The sequence below is a fragment of the Branchiostoma belcheri genome, unplaced genomic scaffold (genome assembly GCF_001625305.1).
Source record: "Branchiostoma belcheri isolate BF01 breed outbred unplaced genomic scaffold, Haploidv18h27 scaffold106, whole genome shotgun sequence".
Lineage (NCBI taxonomy): Eukaryota > Metazoa > Chordata > Leptocardii > Amphioxiformes > Branchiostomatidae > Branchiostoma > Branchiostoma belcheri.
Genome location: NW_017802447.1, coordinates 996,914 through 1,024,160, shown reverse-complemented (window position 1 = coordinate 1,024,160; position 27,247 = coordinate 996,914). Strand labels below are relative to the sequence as shown.

The 27,247-nt window shown below is 40.3% G+C and overlaps 1 protein-coding gene across 1 annotated transcript in view; it reads right to left on the bottom strand.

The window, feature by feature from the left end:
* Nucleotides 1–25,213, bottom strand: part of LOC109478127 (protein bicaudal C homolog 1-like) — a 55,199-nt gene extending 29,986 nt beyond the window's left edge. Inside the window, 3 exon segments of the mRNA XM_019779619.1 lie at nt 3,564–3,633; nt 13,077–13,123; nt 24,954–25,213. Coding sequence (XP_019635178.1) covers nt 3,564–3,633; nt 13,077–13,123; nt 24,954–25,095 — 259 coding nt within the window. The 5' untranslated portion in view covers nt 25,096–25,213.
* Between the last annotated feature and the right edge of the window lie 2,034 nt (nt 25,214–27,247).

The window sequence follows — 27,247 nt, the reverse complement described above, 5'->3', positions numbered from 1 at the left end:
TTTGATGCACAAAACTTCATTTGAAATCTTTAATTTATAGCCTACATTGACAATCTCATCCTGTCAGGGGTTTTAACTAGTAGGGCTAAAAAGTTGAAAGTCAGGCAGGTTGCTAGGAGCATGATTTAGTCAAGCTAAAATCTTTACTACTGGAAAAATCCGTGGTAATACATGAACCTTTTTACAGCATGAAAGTAGGCAGCGGAAAAGTCATTCAGAATCAGAAGCAGGGCTTTGCAACCCAGCAGCTATAAACCACCATGGAGTCCAGCTCCAGCATCCAGATGCTGGCAACATCAACTAATGTTTCTTCGTGAAGATCACTGATCTTTACAAAAGTGGGCACCAACAGATTGAAGCACTGTACATGTTCAATGTTTGTCATTCCAGGTAACTTCACAATACTGGCAAAATAGCATGTTGGGCAGGTAATTTAATTTTATTAAAACAAGAAATGTTAGTGAATCCATTTGTTTACGAAAAAGAAAGTAGTGGTATCCATCAGTCTGAAAGGCCTAGTAACAAACAGGTCAGTCCATAGACACTGAGGAATGTGCCATGGCCCCACTGTTGACTGATTCTCATTGCATCTTTTCCCACCTGCACGCCTGTATGAGAAAGTACAGTGGAGTGAGCTGTAACCCCAGACAGGTAGGGAGGCCAGCAGGATAAATATTTTCACCTGAACACCCGTTCTCTGACCTGCCCGTCACACTCGCTTGCTGATGAAAAGTTTGGTAACATTTGTGGACAATCCGGGTGTCATCAGAGTTTAACATGACACGCTGGTCACTTTAAAGTTGGCACCTCATTTTTTAAATGGATTAACTATCTCATCATCTTATCCTTTCTGTCTAACTATTCAACCATAGATTATCTGACAACCAGTTTTCTCCACCATTCTCAGTTTTGCTTGTTAAATAATGTTGTGCTGGACAGGTCCATTCTCTGATATCTTCCATTTTTTCTTACTTCCTATCCCTCATTCTTCCTCCCCTGACTACTCCATGCATGATACCTTTGGCTATTCCTGATGACCGTGACAGGTGACCACTTCAGTTTCCATTTCTCTACTGTGGTTAGGTCTTCAGATGGACCTGTTTTGTTTGACTCTGTTCCATAAAGATGCAGTCTCTGTTTATGTAACTAACACCATCTTAAAAGAGCATGCTTCTCTTATTTGGTTATCAATAAAATAACTGTCAAAAACTTGATGTCTATTAATAAGAAGGCAGGTGGCTGGTTTCTGAGAAGTACTTTGCATTTCATGTAAAAAGCCTCTTAAAAAGGTCATATAAGGAAGTCAAAAAGGTTAATAAGATCTCCCCAGCCTAATTTTGTCCCCAGCTGACACCTCAAGAGAGACTGCATCTTGTGACATGAGTGTTCTATCATCCCGGTGTCTTCCACTTCATAAAGCTTGGTAAAAACATCTCATCATTTTAAGTGTTCACAGCTGTATGAATATAAGCATCATCAAACTCATAGCTGACGCACGCAACCCACTCATGGCTGAAATATAGCACAAACATCACTGCAAAATACAGTCAAACCTGCCTATAGTGGTCACTCAAGGGACTGGCCAAATTTGACCACTATGGCCAGGTGACCACTATAGAGAAACAGCCAGTTACGTACACCCGACCCCCCCCAAAAAACGGGACACATGCTTTGAGTACCAACAGTGATGTCTTTATTCTGAAACATATGAATACATACACTTGCAAGGTAAATCCCTTTTATATGTACATGTGTTAGTTCAATAATTTTTTGTCTTTTGCTTTAGTTGTACTTTATTTTGTACTTGCTTGAAAAAAAAGAATACAGAAATATTGCATGGAAACATTAACTTGACATCAAAGATACATACACTCAACATATTCAGTTAATCTAGTATTCTGGGACAATGAAACCATTCACATAATTTAAAACATACAAAATCACTGGTTGTCATTTACTGTTCTTGTGTACATACTAGTACTACATGTGGCTAAAGAAAAGAAAGCAAATCAAGCAACAAACTTTCAACTCCAAACAAATTTCTATCGACTGCAAAATCATTTAATCTAAGCTCAGCTTTCGACGATTTCTTCTCACTCTCTCTGCCAGTCGAATCACTTCAACCTTTTGGAATAAGTTTGGCGTCCGTCTTTCCGCTTTCGCCATCGTTTCTCCGCAATCGCCACGTTACTAGTAGTTGTTGTTGTTAGTCGAAAAGTGGAAGAGAACGACATCGCCATGTTTTTGTTCTTTGGTGAACACTTGCTTCGCGCGACCGACATACGCCACAGCGAATTCCAACCACGTAAATAAGTTATTTTGTACCAAGATGCTGTCTATTTAGTTAACAGCAAAATAATTGTTCGTCAGTTGCCAGATACTTTCCGTTTTTGGTCGTTTCTGAACATGAAAACTTAGCGAAAACTCTCCTTTGTTTACGGCTTGGGTTTCTCCCCGCGTGGGTTGTCTGCCTCTACCATTATGCCAATGTGGTAGTCAACAGAAAATTTTCTCCTTTCAGACTTATATCTTTTCTAAAATATCCACTACAGTGTTAAATTTACATCTAACATTAATTGTAGTAATGTATTTCAAATGTTTTCATGATGTAATTACGTCATTTGACGCTAATTAAGTTAAATAAAACTTGGTGTATCTACCTCCATAACAGTGGAGTCTTCCGATGACCCCAATTGACCTCCCTCTGCAGCTAACATGCGCCATCTTGGAAAAATACGAAACGCATTTTCGAGCCAAATTTCTTTAATTATGCCCATGAAAAACGGAAGCTATGCACATATCTACGCATTTCAAGGAATCGAGAAACCAAATATGGATATTCTTAAGTTTTTTTGTAAAGATAATTTGCCGTAATCTTCGCCGAGCGGCCGAGTCCATTGAAAGCTCCATGCGGCACGCACGGCACTGGTGTTGGGGAAAACGCAGATATCAAAGACACCCGCGACCGCAGAAACTTCGTGTCAAAAGTCAGTTTTCCTTTATTTCATACACATATGGAGTCTAATTTTCAGTTCACATTTTAGTAATGTAGCGATCGGAAAATTATCACAAGGCTCACAACGGTCGTAGCCCGAGGTGGGGTGGTGTTACGGCCGTGGTGCTTAGCGGGTTACGGCCAGCCGCGACCGCTATCGGCGGTGTTGACATGCCGGCGGGACCGGAATGGGGTGACCGCTGACCGCGTTGAACAGTGACCGCTATAGACACGATTCTTAATGCTTACGTCAATGGGAAAAATTCAAGGGACCGGCAAAAACTGACCGCTATGGCCGAGTGACCACTATACAAAGGTGACCGCTATTACAGGTTTGACTGTATATGGCCTTCTCTCAAACAGACAAGATAAAAACAGAATGTCCAGAAAATATTGCTGACTGTGTCCAAGGAGGTTAAAAATTTGATTCTTAACCTCATTGTTGTGTCAAACTTCAGTGATAAAGATCATCCTTATAGCAGACAGGTAACTGTAGCAAGATATAGTAAAGAAAAGAATGGAGTGTACATCTTGCGTTCTGTGGTTGACTTAGACAAAAACGACTTACCTTTCTTGGATTTTGCTCCTATTTTTAACTTGGAAGGCCATGTGATATGTGTGATCGTCTCATCCATAATCTGTAATACAAGACAAAAAAATCATTACACATGTATGTCAGAAACATTTCTGAGGCATAAAATAAACAAATAATTCAAAGTTGCCATGGATAATGTATAGCTTCAATAACTTTCATTCATGTATGACTATGGGGAACATACATAGCCCCTAAATGTAGATAGTGCACATACAGCACAAATGTCTGAAAAAGGCTTTAGGTACATATGTTTGCATATTTTGGGATACCATCATTTTAAGGCCTCGGCGCTCCTGTATCTGTGTTTGTGTGTGATACACATGTACGGTACGTAAGATGTCAGGAAATACATTTACAACAGTGCACACACTGTTTGACTTCTGTCTTCCACTGAATCCAATAAAACTGTTTTAATATATTGCTACTTGGCAGACGAAGGTCGATTCAACCCTTGTAAGTGTTGCAGATCAGCAAAGGTTATCTTGTGTACGGAAGGTATTTAGGAATACCAAAAAGCACTCCTAAATCTCTGATAACATTCCTGGCGCTATTTACCCAAGCAACGTGAGAAAATCTCAACTATGAGCACCTTTCCTGTGCCAAGTCAAACCTCAGGAAGAACAGCATTGCTACAATAACTTGCCACCACACAAGCTGTAGGCACCTTGTAGCCTGAGATGTTACCTTCACCTAGAAGGTCATGTTTTTGGTAGCATTTGTTTGGATGTTTGGAAATTGTATGTTTGTCTGTGGTTTAGCACAATGACTCTAGAAGCTATTGTGTACCTGTATTGATACAAAATTTTGTAGGTGAGTTTTGATCTGTTGAAGAAATAATTAGATTTTGGAACCCCTTAGCAGCTTTTCTTGGTACTGCAGCCGAACTTCTCGTTTCCATATCTCATGTTCTGGATATGCTAGAGCCGTGATTTTGGGTGCACTTTTCCACTGAATTGTGGTTGAATGTTACAAGAAGAAGATGCAGTACCTTCTATGCTCCATTCAAACATCATCAGTCAAGACTTTGCAAAGACTCACTGACAGTGACAGAGGAACTTTGAAGTTTTGACCCACTGGATCAACAAACAAAGCTTATAGCAGACACTAAGTCATCTAATGAGAACAGTGTGGCTTTATGGTAGAATCATTGAACTGCGGGTTAAAGGTCAAATAGAGAGTCATGGCCGTGACAAGAGGATGACAGCTACAAGGTCAACAACAGACACTTGGGTCATCAGCTGTCAGAAATAAGGACAGTGTTGGTGACACCAGTCATTCCCTGTGAAAAACGACTTTTATCATGAATGTCAAGATCGACCATTTGTAAATCACACCAGAATAAGGGATAAATAAAAGGTATCTGTAATGGGGAAAATGGTAATGGAAGATTTAGGTTGTGTTACAAGGGCTTCTTATTGTACTACTGCCATATTGTTGTACTATCCTGCATACAATCCATTCTTGATCATTTCAACCTCGCTCCATGTGTTTGAGTACATATTGGAATGGAAATGTAGACACAATTAATTTATATTATCCAGGTTGAGTCCCTTCAGTTTTCAATTTTGTTGATTCATATATTTTCACATCATGCTTTATGATAACATACACTTGTCAGTCTACCCTGTATCTTGAACTCAAAATGGTTTTGACAATCTTGATCACCAAGGACATTACTATGTCCTTGAAGTTAGGAAGGATCCATGAATGAACAGTGCTCGTACCCCCCCCCCCAACACAAAGGTATGGCTGTTATGCAGCTAATGATTAGAAATGGGGCCAATTAGAACCAGGTGGAACACAAGGAGACCCCCCACCCACCCATACTATCCACACAGGCTATCAGCCAGACTGACCAACTACCGTACTGGCCAAGCTGATAACAGTCTCCACCAGACACCTTAGGATGCTAGAAGCATGACAGAAATGTCCAACTAGGGTGATTATCTGCCTAAAGAGTTAGCCAGTCAAGGGACTGAGGCTACCAATATAGGCAAATTATTCTGGCAGACCAAGGAGGTTATAACCATAACCTTTAGCTAACAATCTTGTTAGCTAAAGGTCTGCTCAAAAAAATTCACTCCCCCCGACAACGAATTTTTGGAAGCAAACCTATGGCTAACAAGGCTGGATTTCGGGCTACCTGAAATAGTGATGGCTAAAAAACCAAATCAAGCATGACACATAAGGGAAGACTGCAGACACTAGCAGGAAATTAACCTGCTGATAAAGAAGACTTCAAGTTGTTTTCACAGCTCTAGCTGAATGAGTGCTCCTTGAACCAAAGAGAACATAATTGGGACTTTGCTAATGAGAAGATAAGGAGACCTGTAGTAAAGGAAGGGACAAGTGTTTTCTCAGGGGGGTTCAGGATAATCAATTTGGGTTCTGTCTTTCCTCATTAAAATTAGTGGAGGGGAAAGCATATTTTTCTATCTCCACACTAGCTCTCTTTATGTTACAAGCAATCCATCAATGATCCACCCAGTAAAATCTCCAGTTAATCTTTAGTACCAGCAGCAGGTGGTACCAAAATGCTTTTTACTACTTTTAGGGGAAGCGAACCTTTTTAGAAAGGCATAGCTCTGTCTATAAGTTATAACTACAACATTTGAGACTCTTTTGATGCCCTAAGCAAATTCCTCTGTATACATTTTCTACATGATATCTTACTTTGTACCAAGTTACAAGCCTTCTGAAGGAATACTCTATGCCCAGGTACAATACTGTGCATGGAAGGATGCCAGAAAGGTAATGACATACCAATTTAGTAGATTTGCATCTGGGAAGGAAGCACCACATAAACAAAGGCTCAAATAAACAAACAAACAGTGGGGGGTATCCAAGCCCTACCTGTGGCATTCCAAGACCCATCCATAATTATAAAGCTATTACTATTGGATAAGAGTAGAGTCTACAGTCATCCTTCCAGTTTGGACCACTCATCTGTCTCCTCTTCAACCAACTAAAACTGATGTTGCTAACTTCTGGCATATTACTAACTTCTCTACAGAACGATAAGTTAGGACTAGGAAACGTTATAAGGATGGTACCCATCCTACTGCGATACAGATAATCAAATTTTCAAGTTTTGAGAAACAAGAGATTTAGTAAGAAAAAGAATAAGAGGAAAGGAGAGAAAAGAAGAAACAGGTGAACTTGTTAGAAGGACATATCCATATAATTGATAAAGAAGACTGATATTGATAATGATAATGAATAAAAGAAGCACTTTATTGTAGATTTTAAGTACAGGTCATGGTGATAAAGTAGTTCTAGGAACAATTACAGTGATGATAAAAGCTACTTGAACACTCCCAGCATTGTGAGAGATATCTGGAAGTCTTCATTGTGAGAAGAGAGGCCATCAGGGTAGACACATGTGTGACTGAAATGGGCAAGTGGTGTTGATAGGACATCCTTCAACCACCCAGATCAACACACTGGGCAGCAACCTGGAGCACAGGAGGTTTTTGATGGGTCTCCTGGGTTAATGGGGAGATCAGGACAATTGAGAACCATGAAAATAGAGATCATCTGTCTGATCCAGATGGTGCTACCAGATGGGCTGAAATACATAGATGAATGGAACCTTCCAGAGAGAAGAGAGGGTCTGCATGCCCTTTACAGTAAAGCCAAGCAAACCATTTTAATTCACTGTTAGGCCACACCAATTTAATTTGTTGGTTCTCGGATTTTTTCAGAAAAAATATGAAGCGACAGGGCGAAAAAAAATAAAAACAGGTCTAGGCATCCTATTATAGGCTTAAATGCTACAAAATGAGCCATGAAGTCAACACAAAAGGCTGGGTTAAAATTTAAACATTGAATTTTGAACTTTTAATCAAACCACTGCAATGATAGATGGGAAAACTGTAACAACTAGGAGGAAAAGGACTTTCCTCAACTGTTGGGGGGCAAAACATGAGCATTTTTCAGTTGATTCAGGACCAGAATCAAATTTTTTTTTTTTGCAAATCAGAAAAAAACGAAGAGGCGAATCCGAGAACCAACAAATTAAATTGGTGTGGCCTTAACTGTAGCAATGTTCATTGCTGTCAGGAAATTCTTTGTCAAGTGTAAATGGTCACTTTAAATCTATATAGCACATCATTTGTTAAACCCAATTTCATCATTATTGAAAGAGTCTTCGCCAGTCGAACACCTGAGCATCAGGTACACACAGACTAGTTTCACCACCGTAAAACAGTAGACCTCATGAATACAAAAGAACAATCCAATGAAGTCGTTCCCCAAAACCTTACACACAAACAACTGTTAGACGTCGGTTAAGGTTAGACATCCAGGTAAAAAGCATCGCCAGCCTCCCCGAATTTATTGCCGGTCCTGCTAAATTTACGATGCTAGAATCCCCCATGCAGACCCTCATTATCACCGCTATCACATTTCCAGGAAAATTACTTCCTACCCTTCTTCTGAGAAGATGAGAAAATCTTTCATGTATTCAACGGCTGTAACATCACTAACAGTTGAAGGTTAAAGGAATAAAGAAATAACATTTTCAATCTTGAATATCTTTTGCCATAGCAACACTTTGACAGTAACACTTCCGATGGAAGTACGTGTGGTTTAAAAGTCGGTTCAAGTTGAATTCAGAAGAAGAAACTGAAAGGACAGTGAGTCACTGGATTCTCAACTGGCATTTAAAAATGCTCTCAGAACTGCCGACTTTTCAATACATGAGTATTTAAGCCTTAGAACACGACTGGTCCACTTAATACCATGGGAGTTCCTCAAATCACCCTTTTCTTGTTCATCTTCTCAGAAATAACACATAATTACTTTAGGCAAATCCATTGCATGGACTCCCTGTCCAACCATTGTGTTGTACACAATACAGACTCAATACGTAAGGCCATGTTGATTTGATTATATGGATGACATCCGCGCGCGCATGAATTTTCGGCCGTTTCCAAAAAAAAAACATACTGTAAATCGTGCAAAACAGTTGCTAATTAAATGAGCAAAAATATACCATAAGTTGCAAGGAAAACATTTAGAAACGATACCAATGTCGTAGAATGCCAAAATCAAAGGAAAAAGACAAAAATAGTAAGAAATAGAATTCGAAGAGTAGATTATTCGCCACAACATATTCTGTGCCATTTGTTCAACCTTCATGACCACGTAGATTTCATAGTGAAAGCAACTTTTTTTTTTTGCAAAACTTTTTTTTATTCGCACGCGCGCATCAGTTTTGGGGTTCCCAGAGGATGTCATCCATATAATCAAATCAACATGGCCTAATTGTCGTGTTCCCTAAGTTTAGCCAATCTTTCCCTCCCTCAACAAGAGCGTGACGACATCATTTCCTGTTGGTCAGGACTTCAGAAAGCTCTCCAGCCACCGGTGGCATTTCCTCCATTGATTTTGTGTCTTTAATCCTTGTGATGGAGAGACTGGCAGCTTTTGTGTTGTTGACACGAGTCTGTAAACAGTCGAGTCACAGTCCGTATCTGACATTTCCCACCATAATGAAGGAGGGCGGCATGTGCGTCACTTTTACTACTGCACAGCAGGAAATGTGTAACTGACATGATGACCAAAGTTAAAAACATACCCACGTATTTCTACTGTAATCTCCTCTCTGCTGAAGTACAATTTACAAAAAAGTAGCTTTTGCCAGTTTTGGCATGAAATTTGTATAGGTTACAGGGAGAAGGTTATTAATGTGATACTTCAAATAATTCACATAACAATGATGATATGCAAATTTGGGAATAAACTTTAGGTTATAAGATACCTGTGCATGTAGCAGGACTTAAAGATCAAATCACGTTTTCCAAAATTTCCAGTGTCTTTTCTAGCCAGCATTTGCCAGTTGCTGCTATTTTGTGACCCTTAATCTAATCATTTTATGATCAGTACCTGCCTAGATACATAGATGATGCCCACGGGCAAAAAGAAATTTGATTAGATATTCTTGTAGCGTTGCTGGGACACAAAAACATTCTCACAACTATGTACTGCCTCAGGCGGTCAAGTTAATTGATTTGCTGGCACTTAGAGATGTGGTCATAAAAATACCTTTATCATAAATTATCAATTTGAAAAAAGAATCAAACTCAAAGAAATTATATGGTACCCCTGAATGAAAAACCAATTACATGAAGAAAGCAAAGAATATAAATCTACTAACCAAGGTGACATGTCTTCTACTTATTAGAATAGTAGGCTGTATATCATCATCTAGTAACCTTCTCCCTGCTAAGGTGGCAATTTGGCATCAAATTTGTATTTGCTACATGGTTAGGTAGCAGGGAGAAGGTTAAAACACTGCAGAAACCTCCATTTCCCCCTGCCACAAAATAAAACCTCAGCAAAAATGAATTTTCAATACACATGTAAGGGGGAGGGGGGGCACATAAACAACTCTAGACTGCCTGACAAAATGAACATTACACAGGCAGTCAATCAAAACCCCAGACTGGCCACTTGCAGTTTATGGTTCCATTCAGGCCAAAGTTTGTCAAAATAATTGCTGTGTTTTGTCCACAAACAAGAGAAGGAAGCAGTGGTAGCCTCATCTGGCCAGGTGGTAATACTCATAGAACATTTCATATTCCAGTTAAGTCAGGATGTTTTCTCAATAATTTAGCAATATGGGTGTGTGATGGGCTAGTACTACATGTATATACATACACATGCATGCATATTCCTTCATGTTCTAGGTGAGAGTGTACAACTTTGACAACTGAACATTTTAAACAGTACAGTTCATGGTGTACATATGACAGAATACTGTAAATGCAGAAACTTTTGCAGCGCTTTTATTTTCCTGGTTTTGCTGTTGACCACTTAACGCAAATTCATAACTCCATGAATATGTGTTACATACATGTAATACTTATGTACTGTTTCAACCACAAACTTACATCGAAAAAAAACTATATTATTTCTCTGCCATGAAATAAAACCATTTACAGTAGCTTGAGCAAAACTGTGTTTATGACAGGTGTGACATCCCTCAAGGAGGGCAGCTGGTTGTGACTGGCCATTTCAGTTCTAGCAAGGATGTTCTGTTTTTGTGAACAGTACGACTGAACTTCTACACGATTCAAATGTCAAAGTAAATGTCATCTTTTCACCTTAAGGCTTTTGAGCAAACAGATAATACTGCACCTGTATGTTCTTGTATTCTCCTGTCAATGCCAATGATTATATTGAACATCAGGCTTGGAAGGATTCGGTTAACAGTGTCAAATCACACATAGGAGTCCTGGAGAGTACCTCACTATCAGCTGTTCACCTTTGTATTATATTGTATATCTAAATGTCAATGTCAAATCCTTCTGTGCTTTCAAATAATGTCTTTCAATTTGAAGTCAAGTTCAAGTTGGTGCATGAAATTTCACTTCTCAAAAGGCTTGTCAAATCCATCTCAATAAACACTGTGCACCAGATTGTGGATGTGCACTACAGTAGAAATTAATATACATTTTGCCCTTACCGTAAGTCATTATCTGTAGAAGGGTAAGTGACCATAGCATATGCATACAGAAAGACAAGTTAACTGTCTGTGAATTTTTCCCATGTGGTTCTACTTCAAGATTCTTACTGTCATGGCTACCTGATTTATGTAAGAAGCTGCTTGGCAAATTGCTGCTGTTTATTTGAAGAAGATGTGCAGAATGGTGTCAAGAGGGCTGAAAGGAAGTACAGAAGGGGGCCTCCCAGCCAGTCTCCTCACATTTCACACAGGGAGCACCACAAACCTCACCATACCATATCCATGTCACAAAACAAACATTTTTCCTTTAAATGCAGGAAGTTCCTTGGATGAAGATGTCAGCATGCCAAGTTCTTCAAGACAATACTTGGACCACACAGGGCTTCATCTTACATTTCACGATGAGGAGCAATTGCTCTTATACAGTTGACTGGATCTACTATCTTCCCAACCACTTGAATTTGTTTCTCTACAGAGAATCGAAACTTTATAAACTTTTATAAACTTGTTGTCAGCAGCTAGTTGTCCAGTAATGTCTCACCATTTTTGTAATGAGTAAATAGATTTAACAGAGAAACTACAAGGCAAACATTGTAAAAGAAGGATGAAAAACAGAAAACAGATTCAACACGTGCAAAAAATTGTTTGTCTCCATAGTTTGGTTCAATGTCTGTTATATGGAGTATGTCTAGCTGCTTGCCGTGCCAACTGCCCTTTGTAAATTGACATAAATTGTGGTAAGCGATAGTCACCTTTACACCTCTACAAAACATTGGCAATCCTACTGCTGTTCTTAAACATTGGTGATGACATCCACATGTGTACTGGTGATAAGTAGTTACTTTATATACAGGACTCCTAGCCAACAAGTCAACCTACCTACTATCAATACAGCATCAACTTGTCTCCCCAGCACAAAATAAACCCCAACACAGTATTTCTTGTTACCAGGGTTTAAAAAAAGTAAAAACCATTGACCTTCTACATAGATTTTTGTACTAACAAAGGACCCACACAGGGCAGACATGAATAAACACACAAGTTGTACAAAAGCTCATTGAAGTGGTCTGGCGATGCGTATTTTCAATCATTGTTACCTGTGGGGGTTCTAAAACTATGATGGCAGAGTAAGGGTACAGGTAAGTTAGTGTAAGGATAAGGGGGAACACAAGAAGAAATACATGCATTCAAGTACCAGAGTTATCAACCAAGGACTGAGGTGTTCAAAAACTTCAGAACTACCGAAGATTGGAACTCATAGCCTGGATGCCAGACCCATAGCACGCTGGACACAAAGTATCTCATGGTCACTGAGATACTTTTTGTCCAGTGTGCTATGGGTATAGCATCCAGGCTATGGAACTCACTATCACCAAGTGCAGTAGCTTGGGGAATCATCACTAGATAGCTTTACACATGCTTACAGTTAGATATATTCAAGGGTTAGGTGTAACAGGTCAAACAGTATAATATACAGGTACTAGCTGCTGCTGTGCCATGTGCCGGGAAAGCTGGTATGTCATGCTAAAGGGCGGCTATATAGAAACAGCTACAGGACAGACATGTACACAGGTTATTCCCCCAGGACACTACAAAGACATGGTGGATGGGTAAGATGTGCTGATGGCAATGTCAGGACTGTATAGTCTGAGTTTGGTGGACCATGAACTGGACAGGACTTGTTGTTCCAACTCTTGGTCCACTTCTCTCTCACTGAAAACCACAGCTGCTAGAACTGCTAGAACTTAGAAGTACAAGTGGTAATAACCATCTTCCTTCTGTTGTCATGGATGATGGCAAACATCAGAGCAGGAAAATTGGGAAGATAACTTCTACCTAAAAAAAAATACAAAAGTATACAAAAGCAGGTGGCACAGAGCTGTAGTAAAAGCACCACCATCCTGTCTTGGCTACGTGCAGACTCTAGCATAGGGTGGTGTTTTCCATGCTTCAGGAAGGGAAGAAACATTTCTTTGCATCAAGACTGTTGAATCATGATATGTACATGTACTAACCTTTTGAAAAAATTCTTCTCCCGTCTGTCCTCTCCCCTCTGCAGCGGCTGGAAGGGCAGAGAAAAAAAGAGACATAAGACTTTGAACTCAATCTCTGTCTTCACATATTGTTGGTGAGGATAGGTAAAACATCTGTACATATAATCTTCCTACACATTTGCTTTATATGTATTTTACATTTGAATATATCATTATACCATCATAATACTAGTAATCTACCTGCACCTAACACGCACTGGTCCATGTACTGGGTTTATATATACATGTCCATGTTTGTGGATTTTCATTGACTGTTGCCGTTAATGAGGTATAGAAAAAATAATAGCAACATTTTTTAAACAGTATGTATGATCCATATTTCTTGAATTCTGAGCGGTGCAGGTAAAATTTTTAATGTCACCAGTTCTGGTATGCAGAAAAAAGTATTTCAAGCCCAGGATGACATAAACTGTTTTGCCAGACATGTCACTAGTCAGCTCAATGATGTCTTTCCAAGATGTTAAGCACCCACTGCCTTCATCTGGCAGAGTTTCACAGCTGTAGGGTTTTGATAAGGGCTATACAAACATGCCAGGTAGATACCTTAATACCTGGACACAAAGGATTTGATCTGCTGACTATATCACTGCTACATGCCGATAAAATCATGCTAGGGAGTGGTACAAAAGCTTTCTGTGCTCCAATGCACAGCAACAGTTATTAAGCTTGCTGTAACGTTATGTACAGTCAACACAATTTTTTGTTGGAAGTGTACAGGAACTGTTTGGAAGGACCCTGATTAACATGCACTTCTTGTACTTGATTAAGAGGGTAGATAGGAGTGGAATGCTATCCTACAGTCAGCACAACTGACCCATACTGGTCTAGTCCACAGGGCTGACATTACTAATGGCTTTCTGTGTATGTAGGTTCACTCAAAGGAAGGTGTAAGCAATGTACTGTACATGTACCGGCCTGGCATGAATATAAATCATATCAAGTTGATAACCGTTAATCGTTGTTGACTTATAAAGTTCAACACCTCACTCTATGGTGGAGAAGAGCTGTGTGGGTAAAGCGTAAACAACCCAGTTTAAGGTGTTGACAAGCGGAGACTGGGAGATGATTATTTGTGTACTTTTGTTGTCTGTAGCATGGAATGATGACCAGTGTTCTTACGGTACTTCTAATCTTGACACAGCTGGCAATATGCAGACTAGATGAAAACTTCTAATTTTAACAAAATCCAATCATCTTTCTCATATTCTTCAGTCTCTTAGATCTGGCCGACCAATTTTCCTTCATATTACACAATGAACAGTTTTATAACAAATATTCTACACTGCCCTCCCTACCTAAGTACTTACTGTAATCCATTTACCTTTGCAGTGGTTATATTTTGCAGTAGAAGGGAAGATGAGGCCTTAGGGGTGTTCCAAGTTCGCAGTTGAACCAATTCTCTGGTACAAAAGAACTATCAAACACATATTCACCGAGTTACAATTTTGTGGCAAGAGGGCATGGTGAAAATAGTGAAGATAAAACTACTACAAAAATTTCTCCTTCTACAGTAACTACTTCCACTTATCAGAACTGCCCCTCATTACACGACTCAGTTCCGCTCTGACGCACTAATACAACACCTGAGCAGCCTTGCTATCTTTCTTACAGGTGATCCGTATCCCGGACTTACCTGAAACAAAGAACCTATTTGTTCAGTTCCTGGGTGACAAGGTGAACCAAAGCCTACACCCCTAATTAAATGCAATTAAGTACTACTTAATTTGAAAATGCTTGCAATAGAAAGTGGACCATGACAAGTTAAGAAGAATGCCTCACGGTGGTTATCTTAACAAAAAAGGTAACAGTGGATTAATGCTTTTCCTAGCAGGGGAGTGGTTGCAATAGAACAAAAGGGAAAGCATACACACTTATGGGGTATTGTCGATTATATAGATTAGCACATACTAGAACCAGTATCCCAGTATATACTGTATTGTCTTCAAATTAATAACCATCTTCTAATTAGAAAAATCAGTTTTCTATTGAAGGACAACCCATAGCATAAGCAGTTAGGGAAGTTGAATTTTGGCCATGAAAAAAAGAAAGTGTGCACTGACAAAAGTACAGCTGATCTGCACTTACCGCTATTTAAATGTTGAACTTTAAAATAAATCTGGCTGGCACTAAAGGGATATTTTTACTTTATTTCTGGGTCCAAACCTTTGGAGAGATTATTTCTATCCGTGTACATCAAGGTTACAGTCTAGACACCATTTCTTGAATGTGCTCTGCAAGGTTATAAATCACATGCCAACCTAGCTCAAGGGTCAACATCCTCATGTAAACTCTACAGCCACTGGGGTAAAACTGGAACAACCGCCTTTCAAATTCATGACCTACGGCATTTGTAAGCAGGGAAACAATACCCTGATTATAATGAATGAAAGAACTTTATTGTACATTCATGCTCCTACAGGCTAAGTACAGGTCATGGGTGATAGAGTAAATCTAGGTTCAGATACAGTGATATCTTACTACAAGCTACAAGGGATAATGTATACTGTTTCTGTCAAACAGTATAATGACATTATATGTGTCCTTGGTTATTTGAGAGAGTCAGACTATGACTTAAACTGCGCAAAATAGGATGGTACAGTTCCTTTATAAATTAAATTTGAGCTCAAAGTCAAGTACAAAACATTTTAAGTCCAGATTCAAGTTCAATGTTCGAGGGATAAGTTACAGGCAGTACTGCCCAACCTTCCCAGCCTGTATACATTATAATAACACTTGTCCAAATGTTAGCAAACAGGTAGAATAATTATTTTAATTAACATTGTTAATATCATACTTGACATGTTAGATATCATCAACAAGCTTTCAGTTCTTCAGGGTTTTCTAAGTCCCTAAGGATCTATGCACTCAGGGGAAATTGAAAACAAACTAGACCTTGGGATCAATCCTTCATCAAGTTAAATCACTGTCACTCAATTAGCAGAATAATTAAGAAGAAGCCGATTCCTTCCCTAATCTGATATAAACTCTTTTCAAGGTTGAGCTCTGATGCAAAGTCAGGAATAATACAATCCTTTGGCCAAGCAAATTGAATAACTTGTTCAACTGCCTTTTTTACTGCACAACATCAATGAAATCTGGATATATCATATTAAGTTATGTTATGTTACATGTACTAATAGGCAACCTGGGCCAATACACCTTTGAAAGTTTGAAAGAAATATCTACAGGAGCCCCCCTCCCCCTTCACTTGGTAAGTATTCCAGATAGCTGACATTTTGCAATGCTAACAATCTTCAGTTCAATGTACAAAACAGTCTTACACGTAGCGTCACTGGTATTTGCTACATGTGCACAAGGTCACATTCCAACCCTATCAACAGTTTTCTTGTTTTTTTCCTTTTAATCAGTAGTATTGACACTCAAAGCCCCAAGGAATGGAGAGGAAGTCTTATAACTTGAAGAACAGTGATTATGTTGTGCAGGTGCAAGCCAAGGTATGGCTGGCCAAATAAACTTGACTTGATGGTTTACATCCATGGAGACCAAAATAAACTTCATATATGTTAGATTTTTCTCTCACAATCACTTGGATGATAATTACGATGTATTCACACATTTTGAATGTGTTCTATAAAGAGCTCACACATGGTGAAATAATCACTTTCTTTTCAAGAAGTAGGCCTTAATCAACACATAGATGTGATCCATGATATCCATATTGATAGAGTAAGAAAATGTTGGAAATGCAAGCCATGTAGACAACTGCCAGCTACAAGTGTAGAGCAAATTTCTGCACGTGTGTCTGGGATGTGTGACATGATTAGAAGGGTTCCTACTCGAGTACACAAGGCACCTGGTCATACATCACTTCAACCCACACCCAATCCTACCACTGTTAGAAGGACAACATTCCTCATCACTAGCATGACGGTCAGTCAACTTTAACTTTCTTACAAACAAGTATTTCAATAACTGTAAAGGAATGACTGTCATTATGGGAGCTTTATTACTTAAAAGCAATTTTGCAAATTTGTAAATCTGACGCTAAGGCCACACCAATCAAATTGGTTGATTTGCCAGTTCTCAGATTAAAAAAAAATATGTCTAGGAGGAAAAACAAAGTGAAAACAAAGCTTGAGGACCAGGTTTTTCCATTGGTGCATTCAGTTGTATAGACTGCATACAGTCATATTCAAGTTTCCTCTCTGCCCTCTGCTTTTATAATGTCTGCTTGCTAATAGTTCTTTCCTGAGAATCAAGAAAATAAACTGTTGTGCCCTATTGTGACACTAAAAGCTACTCTACATCACACCAAAAAATCAATAATGTATCATAAGTCGTCCCTGCAAAGATATCCTTTCGAAACCAAATTTGTATCGCTTATGGAGCCAAGGCAGCACAGAACATACATAGGAAGGGCAAGGTGTGAAGGTGACGCTGAGATTAGAGCATCGCAACAAGGCGCCAAGTGGTCACGGGTAGTTACCAGGGGAAATTTACATCATAGAGACAAACATCAGAGTGGCGGCAGCAAACTGCGAAGAACCTGGCAGCTAGGTGACAAATGTCTTGGCGACATGCAGGATAGAGATCTAGAACATCTCAGTCATCTGCAAATTACTCCGCCCCCCTCCCCAAACACACATCATGAGGAGTAATGATCTTTTTACAATGCTGTGTCTTTTACTTGTTTATATTATCCCTTTTTCTATTTCTTTATGCTGTTGTGAAGACAATCAATTATGGAAATTTATAAATTGGATAATTAGGTTGAAAGAAATTACCTGTTTAATTTATTCTAAAACTCAAGCTGAAAAAAAAATTCAATACTCCACCAACCTTCACCTTGCAGAAAGGAGAAAAGTACCTGAAACATAATGACCCATGTTGTTTGTGTCTTTCCTCCATTATTCTCCCTCCATCTCTGCTCTCTAGAGTAAATTTAAGCCCAGCCACAAAGAAGGCCATCAATGTTATCTTTATCACAATCAGTAGGACATTCTGGCTGCTTGCGTCATCAACAAAGATGAACTTGCAGCCAACCATAGCCCAGATATGTGCGTCGATAAATCTACCTTTTATGTTCCGCCTCCACCATTGACTGCAAATCAATATAGTTGCCATACGGCTTCAACATTCCGTCGCAGGGCCCCAATTTTTAAAGCCGCCCGCCTCTGCCTTTCATACAAAACTATGTTTGCATAAATTTTGCGGTACACAAAGCAATCCCTTTCAAGGCTTCCCGGTGCCACTTACTTTCAGACCCTTTGGCTCCTTTTCTTCTGGTGTTGTTGTTACCTTTGTAGGTTTTCTGGATGGTAACAAAAACAAACTGGACAGGGCCCTATAATTATGTTAGCCTTGGGTTGGGTGAGCCACCATGCACACAAAGGCTAGCCTAATGCCCCCCTCCCCACCCACAATATTGCCAATGTCAGAAAAAATCTCCACCGTTATAAATCATCTGCTTGAGAGCTGGAGTTATAAGTATTATTATACGGCATTGTCTCAACATTCTTGGGTACCAAAGTAGTAATCACAACAGCAGGCTATACACATGTCTTCACCTGGCAATGCATACAGCATAACAAATACTTGTAGTTAATCTTTGTCCAAACAGCGCAGGCACAAAGGTAGGGATTCCAGTACATTTCCCCACCTCCCCGACAATGCCTGGCACAATCGTGTAAAGTTCAGCAGACTCCTGGTATGCACGACGCTAACATTCCTGTCTTCTAACTCTCACCAACATTTTATATAACGTTCAAGTGCCTAAACATGTCAAAAATAATGTGCTACACAAGCATAACAGTAGCTAACGGTGACTAGCAAGTGATTTATCATATCACAAAAATACATGTACTGCAGTGAAGTTCTCAGCTAAAATTACAGCTATGAAAATTGGTAAAAAAATTGCTAACAGCTGCTTCAAAAACATCCAAATGGCAAAACACAACAGAGTAAAACTGTAGGACTATTGAAAGCAAAGACTAATATTACATCTTCCATATCATAACACTATAATAATAATTCACAACCAAAATTATACGTCCATAAAAAGTACAATAATTGCTACCAGATGTTGCCAAAAAAAGTCAAGACAGTGTTAAAAGCTAGCATGTGTATTATAAGTACAGTACACACACAACCGCACACACACATACAAAAAGGATTTTTTTCTGTCCTTCTTTCTATTCTAACTTGTTTGCTCTGGGCTGGAATGTACAGGGTCTTCTTGTAGATCTCAAACACACGGTAAGCAGATTAGACCTAATTTTTCCTACACCAATACAGCTCCAGTGTTGTCTAGTTTGTCCACTGACTGGAAGGTAAATACGGCCCTGTGAAGCCAGCTTTTACAGCACAATAGCAGAACTGGTGGCGCCTGATTGTGCTATAAAATCAAGGACGTCACACCGACCTGTTTAATCTGCCCAGCATCTTGGCGAAACCTCCTCACTAATAGACCAGGTGATGAGCCTATCCATTACTCTTTCCTCAGTAGGTAAACGTCACGACTAATGAACCTATGTAATAATGGATAGTCTCATGGCAACGGGGGAATTAACGGTATTAATTCAATCACAATCAGCACCCAATGGCAGGCAGGTTAAAAAGTAACTCCCGCCCGATTCTGTTATGTTTTGTCAGGTGATTTGGATCACAATGTGTGAGTGTCCTCACACTGACCTGTTTATTGATGGTTTTCTTGCTTCACAAAACACTTATTACATTTTTCTTGTATGACGATATGAATTTTCCCCCCAGAAAACAGACATGTCTAATTTAAATCTGTACTGTCTGAGACACACACGTAGCTAGACCCTGTGTGGTCTGTACTTTTGACACCAAAGCAATCCGAACCAAAAAAAATCAATATGGATTCTTCATGCCAAGACATGCACAACAATACCAAGCAACGATTATATTCAATTTGAATAATGTCCATCGGTACATTTTTAATTATCTACCAGAAAAACAAATGTTATTCCAGTTACATTACCCTAGTTTATGTTATTATCTCGTAATTTAATTTTGAAGATGAAACCACTGGTTGGTCCAGACAATGTTCATTTGTGCGAATATTAAAGAATAACAAGGAAGGCATATTCACGTTATTAATCAAACTAGACAGCCCCAACAATCTATATGACAAATATGATTACACGAAACATGTTTCCTATGCAGGGGGAGAAATGTAATGCAGCGATGGCAAAATTGACCCAGAGAGGTCATTAATTTAGTGCTAGAGTCATCCAGGGAGACATGTAATGGTATATATCCTGCCTGAAGACTTGCGAGATATGAGAGATATATCATGTCAGTGGGTGCCAGTAAAGATCTTTTGATGCTGCATTTCCTGAGTACGCGATATTTCATACCGTTTTCCGACCCTGGTGGTACGATCATTTCGGCATGCCTCATGTATCATCGGCGGATATTACTCGCTATCTCGGAATACCAGGGAGTTTTGGAGACTCTGTGGGAGTATTGATATATTTGTACAAGCCCTGGGGAAAATATTTTGGTACAAGGTGGGTGCTCAACATGATGTGCGAGGGAACAACCACCCTCCTGTGTTTACACAGCCACATGGTGGGATGGAACTTGGGACACAGCCGGTTATAAAGGAGTACTTTAAATTCTACAGGAATCACAACAACTACGGGCTGGTCATACAAGAAAATCTGAGAGCTGGCGTTAAGAAATTTTGATCAGAAATATACGAGAGGTACATTCCGACAGTGCTTTGATCATTCTTCCAAGAAGGACCAGGTTAACTGGATCAGTATCACAACAGATATCAAAATACTCAAACCCTGCTTGAATGACAAAACAAGAAATAAGACACTGTATGCGTATGGCTGGGTGTGAATTGAGATCATCTCTGGTTAGGGACTGATTGATTTCAGTTCATTTTGTACTCTTGCATGAAGGCAATGGAGTATAGACAGAGTAGACTTCAGATTCTTGTTGTCGATTCGGGTTGCTCTTTTCATGAGTAACAAGAGGCATTGTGTGCTCTAGTTGGCTGGGGATACAGCGTTCTTGACACTATAGACTCTGAGTCATACCATCGTCCACTGGAACAATACCTCCGTAAACACGTAGGTAGCAAGTCGCACACACCTGGGTTTTTAAAGCATTGAGGCAGTTTGTTCTTCGTGGACTGAAGTTTACAAACGTAATGAAAGAAATGGGGCCAGCTTCATTGAAGGTGTTTCTTGCTGACTACAAGGGCTGAACTACATCAAATAAAAAGCCTAGGAAAATATCCGTGGGAATAAACTATACAGGACTTAATTTGTCTCCCATCGCTGCTCTGCCCTAAATAAGGCTAAACTAGCCCCTCCCTCCAGCGATAACCAACTGCTCGTATACTAGCAATCCTAGCCTGGGGACACTGTCCTTTTCTTAGTGTCCTCTCAATTAAGGTCGCGATTTATCTATCCAAACAGATCTTAGTAAAGCTCCGCTGCGACAGGCTTCTAGCATTCCGCTAGCTTTTACAACAATGGCTCCCGACTTTCCCTGATCTCAGAAGAGACAACAATCGGCTCATTCTGGTGGAGAGAAGCCCTCCACGCCAACACAAGGGCCGGTTGTTATGAGAGGGAATGCCGCTCAAAATTGCCTGAAGTTACATTACTCGTGCATGGCTTGAGTCCAACCCAAGTTCCCAGCCAGCAACCGCAGTGTGTGATGCAAGGGTAAACCTCTAGACAAATCCAGCCAATAAACTTTGGTCAAGTGTCACGTGCAGGCGCAAAAAGCATAACATCTATCACCATTTACAATCTTCTGGCACAGATACAATATACTGTCTTTGAATCTGACACTACCATTGCATTGCGAATATGCATAACGATGAGTCTGGCCATTGTCAGGTACACAGACAAGTTTGGGAGAGAAGATATTTTAGCAATTCCAAGAAACAGGGTCCCTTCTGTTACATAAATCATTTGTAAAGCACTAACACAGGTATATTTTATTGTTTCCTTACCATAGCCTGTGGATATACATTATTCATGGCATTTGTATCTTCCATTGAGGTATATAGAATTAGGAAATCAATCTGTAATCTAGTCAGCAACCCTTACTGCCCCCCTCCCCCCTCCACAGTTGTAAATCTTGATTCAAGACTTGGGTAACCTTCAAGAGCTACTGCATTAAGCCTTGACTATTCTTCAGGCCGTGACAATCTATTAGTTATGGCAACTATAAATCCAGAGACGTTTTTATCTGCAAAACAACATCGCACCAAAATAGCCAGAAGGATATTGACCCAGACTGTTCTTTGACTTCAAACCGAAGTGTAGATAAACAATTTTTTTGCTGGTGGTGTATCGTGTGGTGTATAAGGACAGGTTATGCACCGGTGGGGTAAAACACACAACACAAACCCTAAACACTGGCGCCAAACTCAGCTGTGATGCCTGTTTGCCTATAGAAATGTTCCCAATGCCAGGCAACATTCTGATAGACACACCGGACTGCCACACCACGTACTCACAAGTCACCGATACATACTCAACTTCAACATAATATTTGTGCACATTTACATCATCCGTGGTTATACTGGCGCCCATATCATTCCTGTTAGATATAATAGGATATTAGAACATAGATTATTATATGTCAAAAAAGACAACAATGTTAGAAGGACCGATTCTAACATTCAAACCAAATACTTGTTCTGCTAGCATGGCAGGGTGACAAGCTGTTTTGCTCTACATGGTAATTACCTTTAATGCATCATAATCTCCAAATATACTCTTGTACAAGGCTTTGATTCATCGCTGCCATGTCACAATAAGGAGGAGCTTACCTGAAGAGGTCTGTCATTGTTAGCTAGGACCATATAATTTGGTACAACACTGTCATTGTGCAATTTCACGAGATGATAATTGTTTCCTTCCTGCTCTAGCAGACTACTGCAGGTAAGGGATGATACCTGTCTGGACAATTCACACTGATCTCTGCACAAAAAACATCTTCCCTCCATTCTTTGCAACGACCCAACTCACAGCAGGTTTTGTAATTTGTCAAATCATTTGCTAGATAACTTGAGCAACTTGACATTTCACATTGTACGTCCAAAAGAATCGCCTAATCGTGACCTTTCCCTGGAAATGTGTCAAGAAAATAATGCTTCATCTGCTGAAAAGGCAAAACGGTTGCACCTGGGCTTCAATTTTTTTTGCCAGTCTGACAAAAAAATCAATTAACATATGGTTTTAATAGAGTTAAAAATAATACAGCAGATCAAGGCATAATCTTTGGTTAAAATACCTACTAAGTTCAGATGTGACCACTACAGCTCTGGATGATTTTGCAAGATTGAGATGGTTAGCATACTGCGGACATGATCATGGCATTCTGTACCAAACGTAAACAACTCCCCTCTTCCTGTTCCTTTGGTTACCATGGCAACTATCAACAATAGACTGAGGTCAACATTTTGGTATGGCAGATATGTGTGGTGAATTATGGGGTGGAAGATTGGTTTAAAGTTTAAAGTTCCCCCAAACTTGACACATGCCCCCCTCCCACCTCTCAAGTGTTCCAACCTACACATTTTTCATCAAGTTGCCACACTTCACACCAATGCTCAAATTGATGTTTTTTTGTAACACGAAACTACTTTTCTCCGGGCATTCACACAAAGGGGCTAGCAAATTGTGAGGGATTGGATGCTATCTTATGACACACATTACAGATCAAGTTCATTTTCCTAGCCTTACCTTGCAGCATCACATGGAGAAATTTTCAACAATTTCAAACTCAGACAAATTATATTTTGACTTCCTCTGCCCAGGGGGTTGGTTGATTTGGACCGGTGTCTATGCCGTGGTCAAACAACTATGATTGCCCTCTAAATCCTGTCAACAACATCACAATCGTAAGTAATGTGTTTGTGTATGTTCTTTCCTTGTTTTCCCTGGTGCGTTATTGACTGTCGCCAAGCAAACTTATGCGGCTCCTTAGCTCACATTTCCTTAGTACAACCTTAAGTGTCATGTTGTCCGTGTTGAAAGCTACAGCGTGTGTTACTGAAAGCGACACTAGACAGCGTGTGTTATTGAAAGCGACACTAGCCCGTGCCCGGCACGAACCCGATAGCTGCAGCCCTGTTCGTAATTTGTCCGGCCAGACTTGGGAACGTCTAGAAGGCAGGGATCTCCCCAGGGAGGGGGCCGGGGCGAGGCTCGTGTCCCGCTCGGTGGCAGAGACGCTGCGAGCCGCCGGTTAGGTTAGGATACCACAGGACCCGGGTCTCTACGGGAAACATATCTCTCCCTTCCACTGACACAAACAAGGCCATATCGGCACACCAGTAAGAAAATCTGTAAGGTCGTTACGTATGATTCTGATTATTGTTCCAACTTGTCTGAAGTTGGGAAAGTTTTTCCCCGATGTTCGAGCACCCGAATGAACCGTTATCATAACGTTACCAGGTGTCACTCCACAACAGGACGCACACGCGCGGATTTCCTTCTTTGGCCCGGGCTGTCCCTTGTCTGAGATTGTCGCAAACCTAGCTACAAGTCTCCTCGTTATTTCTGACTGTCTGACCGAGCCGGGGACATGACACATGGTCGACCTTAGGCCCGCCGTAGACATCTTGCCTAGTGGTGGCTTGTAGCAACATATTTTGTGTTGCAAACTTTCTCGATCGCCGGGGTTCCTTGGCACACGTCCACTTCTCTAACTCTGTCAGCTAGCCTCCCGGCCTGCAAAACCTGGCTAGTCCCTCTGACAAGATCTAGAAACTACTCCGCAGCATTTTCGGAGCAGACAGTGATTTATTTTTGACGGGGAAAGTACATTTGCCCGTCGTGATAACCAAGACTTTTCCATCGCCCTCCCCCTTACCTTGCAACATCGCTTCAAGCTTACGGCGGTCGACTCGGAATCGTTCCTCCACCCAGTCTGGCGGCCTCTCTATCGTTTCCTCGGGCTCGATCGACTCGGTGGGGGAGTCGTTGGGATCCATCGGGCTGTTGTGGTCGCGCATGTCGGCGTGTGTGGGCCCTAGACCGCCTAGAAACGGTGCGCCGCTACGATTGCTTTCGGGCCCCACGGCCGCCATGGCATTTTCCCACCCGGCCTGTTCACGCACGTCAACAATGTGGAGACATCCGCTGCGGGATCATTTACATACCATTGACAAGCCAAAAACTCGTGCAAGGAACCATCTATTCTACCAAATACACGTCTTTATTCACGCCTATATTAATATGGTCCATGTAAATGAACAACTGTGGAATATTATTCATTTTCAAGCTAAGTAAGGACTTTAATGGACTACTTTGTGACCTTTCCTGAGTACAACAGCTGACGGATGTGACTTTACTATATCAATGCGCTAAATTGCAAAGTTCACTTTTTTGAATGAGAGGCATTGCGCTGATGAATTGTTGCCGCATGTAGCGTTTGAAATTTCAGAAAGCATTGATTTCTAAACATTGATATCTGAATTTTTCCGTCAGTCATCAAGTCAAAGGCATATATCAATGGATGCGCCAAATCCCAATGTTCACTTGCAGAAATGCAGTGGATGGACCGTCGCGTTTAGCATTTGAATTTTGATGAGATTTTACTTTTTTTTAAAGAAAACATTGATTTCTGAATCTTTCCATCAGACATCACGTCAGGGGCATTGAAATTGATGGAATTTTGTGCTTTTTGGCACTGTTATATCAATATTGGTTTTAATGACTAAATTTGGCCATTGAAACAAATGACTTTAACTGTTTTTAAAAGTGGAAGTTTAAAAGTTGCCTTTAATCATTTTCATGTATACGTGCACACGTCATTGCGTCATCGCGAAAATAGGGTCATTGTTCTTACCATACAACCAAAACGGATAGGGCACACCTGATATCCAAAAACCGACTATTTCAATTCTAGGCTGTTCCGCAACTCTACCACCCACTTGAGCCTATTCACGCCACGATTCGGCCTGGAAAACTCTACTTTTCCGCGGAAGAATTCCCTGTTGCCATTGTGAGGACCTGTTTTGACGTCCTTTTGTACAGGGGTACTTTTCAGAGTGAACAGCGTGGACAATAGAAGCTATTTTGGCACGTCGTACGGCCCTGGTCGTGTGGTATTCCCGGTCCGACTGTGTTTTTCTTGTCCCTTTGTGTTTTGTGTTTGGACAAATCGTCATTGACCACGCCTGGGTATTCCTGCTTGTTTCTTTTAACCCACGTTACCGAAATGTCAATTCACGACTTGGCGCTTGTCGGTGGTTTTGACGGTATTCGTGCGGTGACTGATTGCACGTTGATTTTGAAAAGACGCGGTATGTCCTTTTTTTCACAACATCTTCTGGTATCTCATTTCTCATTTGACGCCATTTCGACGGTGTCAGCTGTTTACAGATAGAAATACGGCAGCAAATGTTTGCGATTTGATACGGCTATCTGTCAACAATAAACAAGCGACTACATGTATGGCTACAAAGCTGATTGCACAATAAAGTTTAAAGTTCATGCTATGAGCTCAGGTGGATTCCAATTTCAAACTTTTAAGCTTTCTTAAAAATTACTCATTAACGTTGCCTATTGGTCTGAGGGAAGTAGAGTATATCATTGTCTTATAGAATTGCTAATCAACACATACTTCAGCTCGATTGGTTGGTTTGTTTTTTGTTTGTTCTTCCTAATAAATAGTACTAGGAGTCTAGGACACGTGCTTGATAATAGGGCATGGCTTCTACGGCGGGAAAATACCGCAGGTAAGCTAGTCAGAAGTTTAGGACAGGTGCTTTCCCCTTGCGTCCATGTTCAACAAAAAACGTTATATGTCCCTGATTCAACCAATGAGGCTTGAATCTTGATTCAGCGTACTAACTTGAAGAGCGATGAAAACTTGGTGATCAGAGTGCAGTGACCTGTGTTGATCTAGTATCAGATTCACTGTGTGTTGTTTCTTGTCTTTTTTTTACTCTAAATATCCATTACAACGTTTGCGCTAATTATCATTATTCAGGTTTTCACAATTTATTGCACAGAAGAAAAAGTTTGAAACATATCATGTGTAGGTACTGGTTAGGTACTACATGCACCAGTCATTTCTGTTGACATAGCCATAGGAATAAAAGGAAATACTTTCCACCGGGAAAAAGTTATTAACAGGTGTGAAAACCACGCAATTTCAAA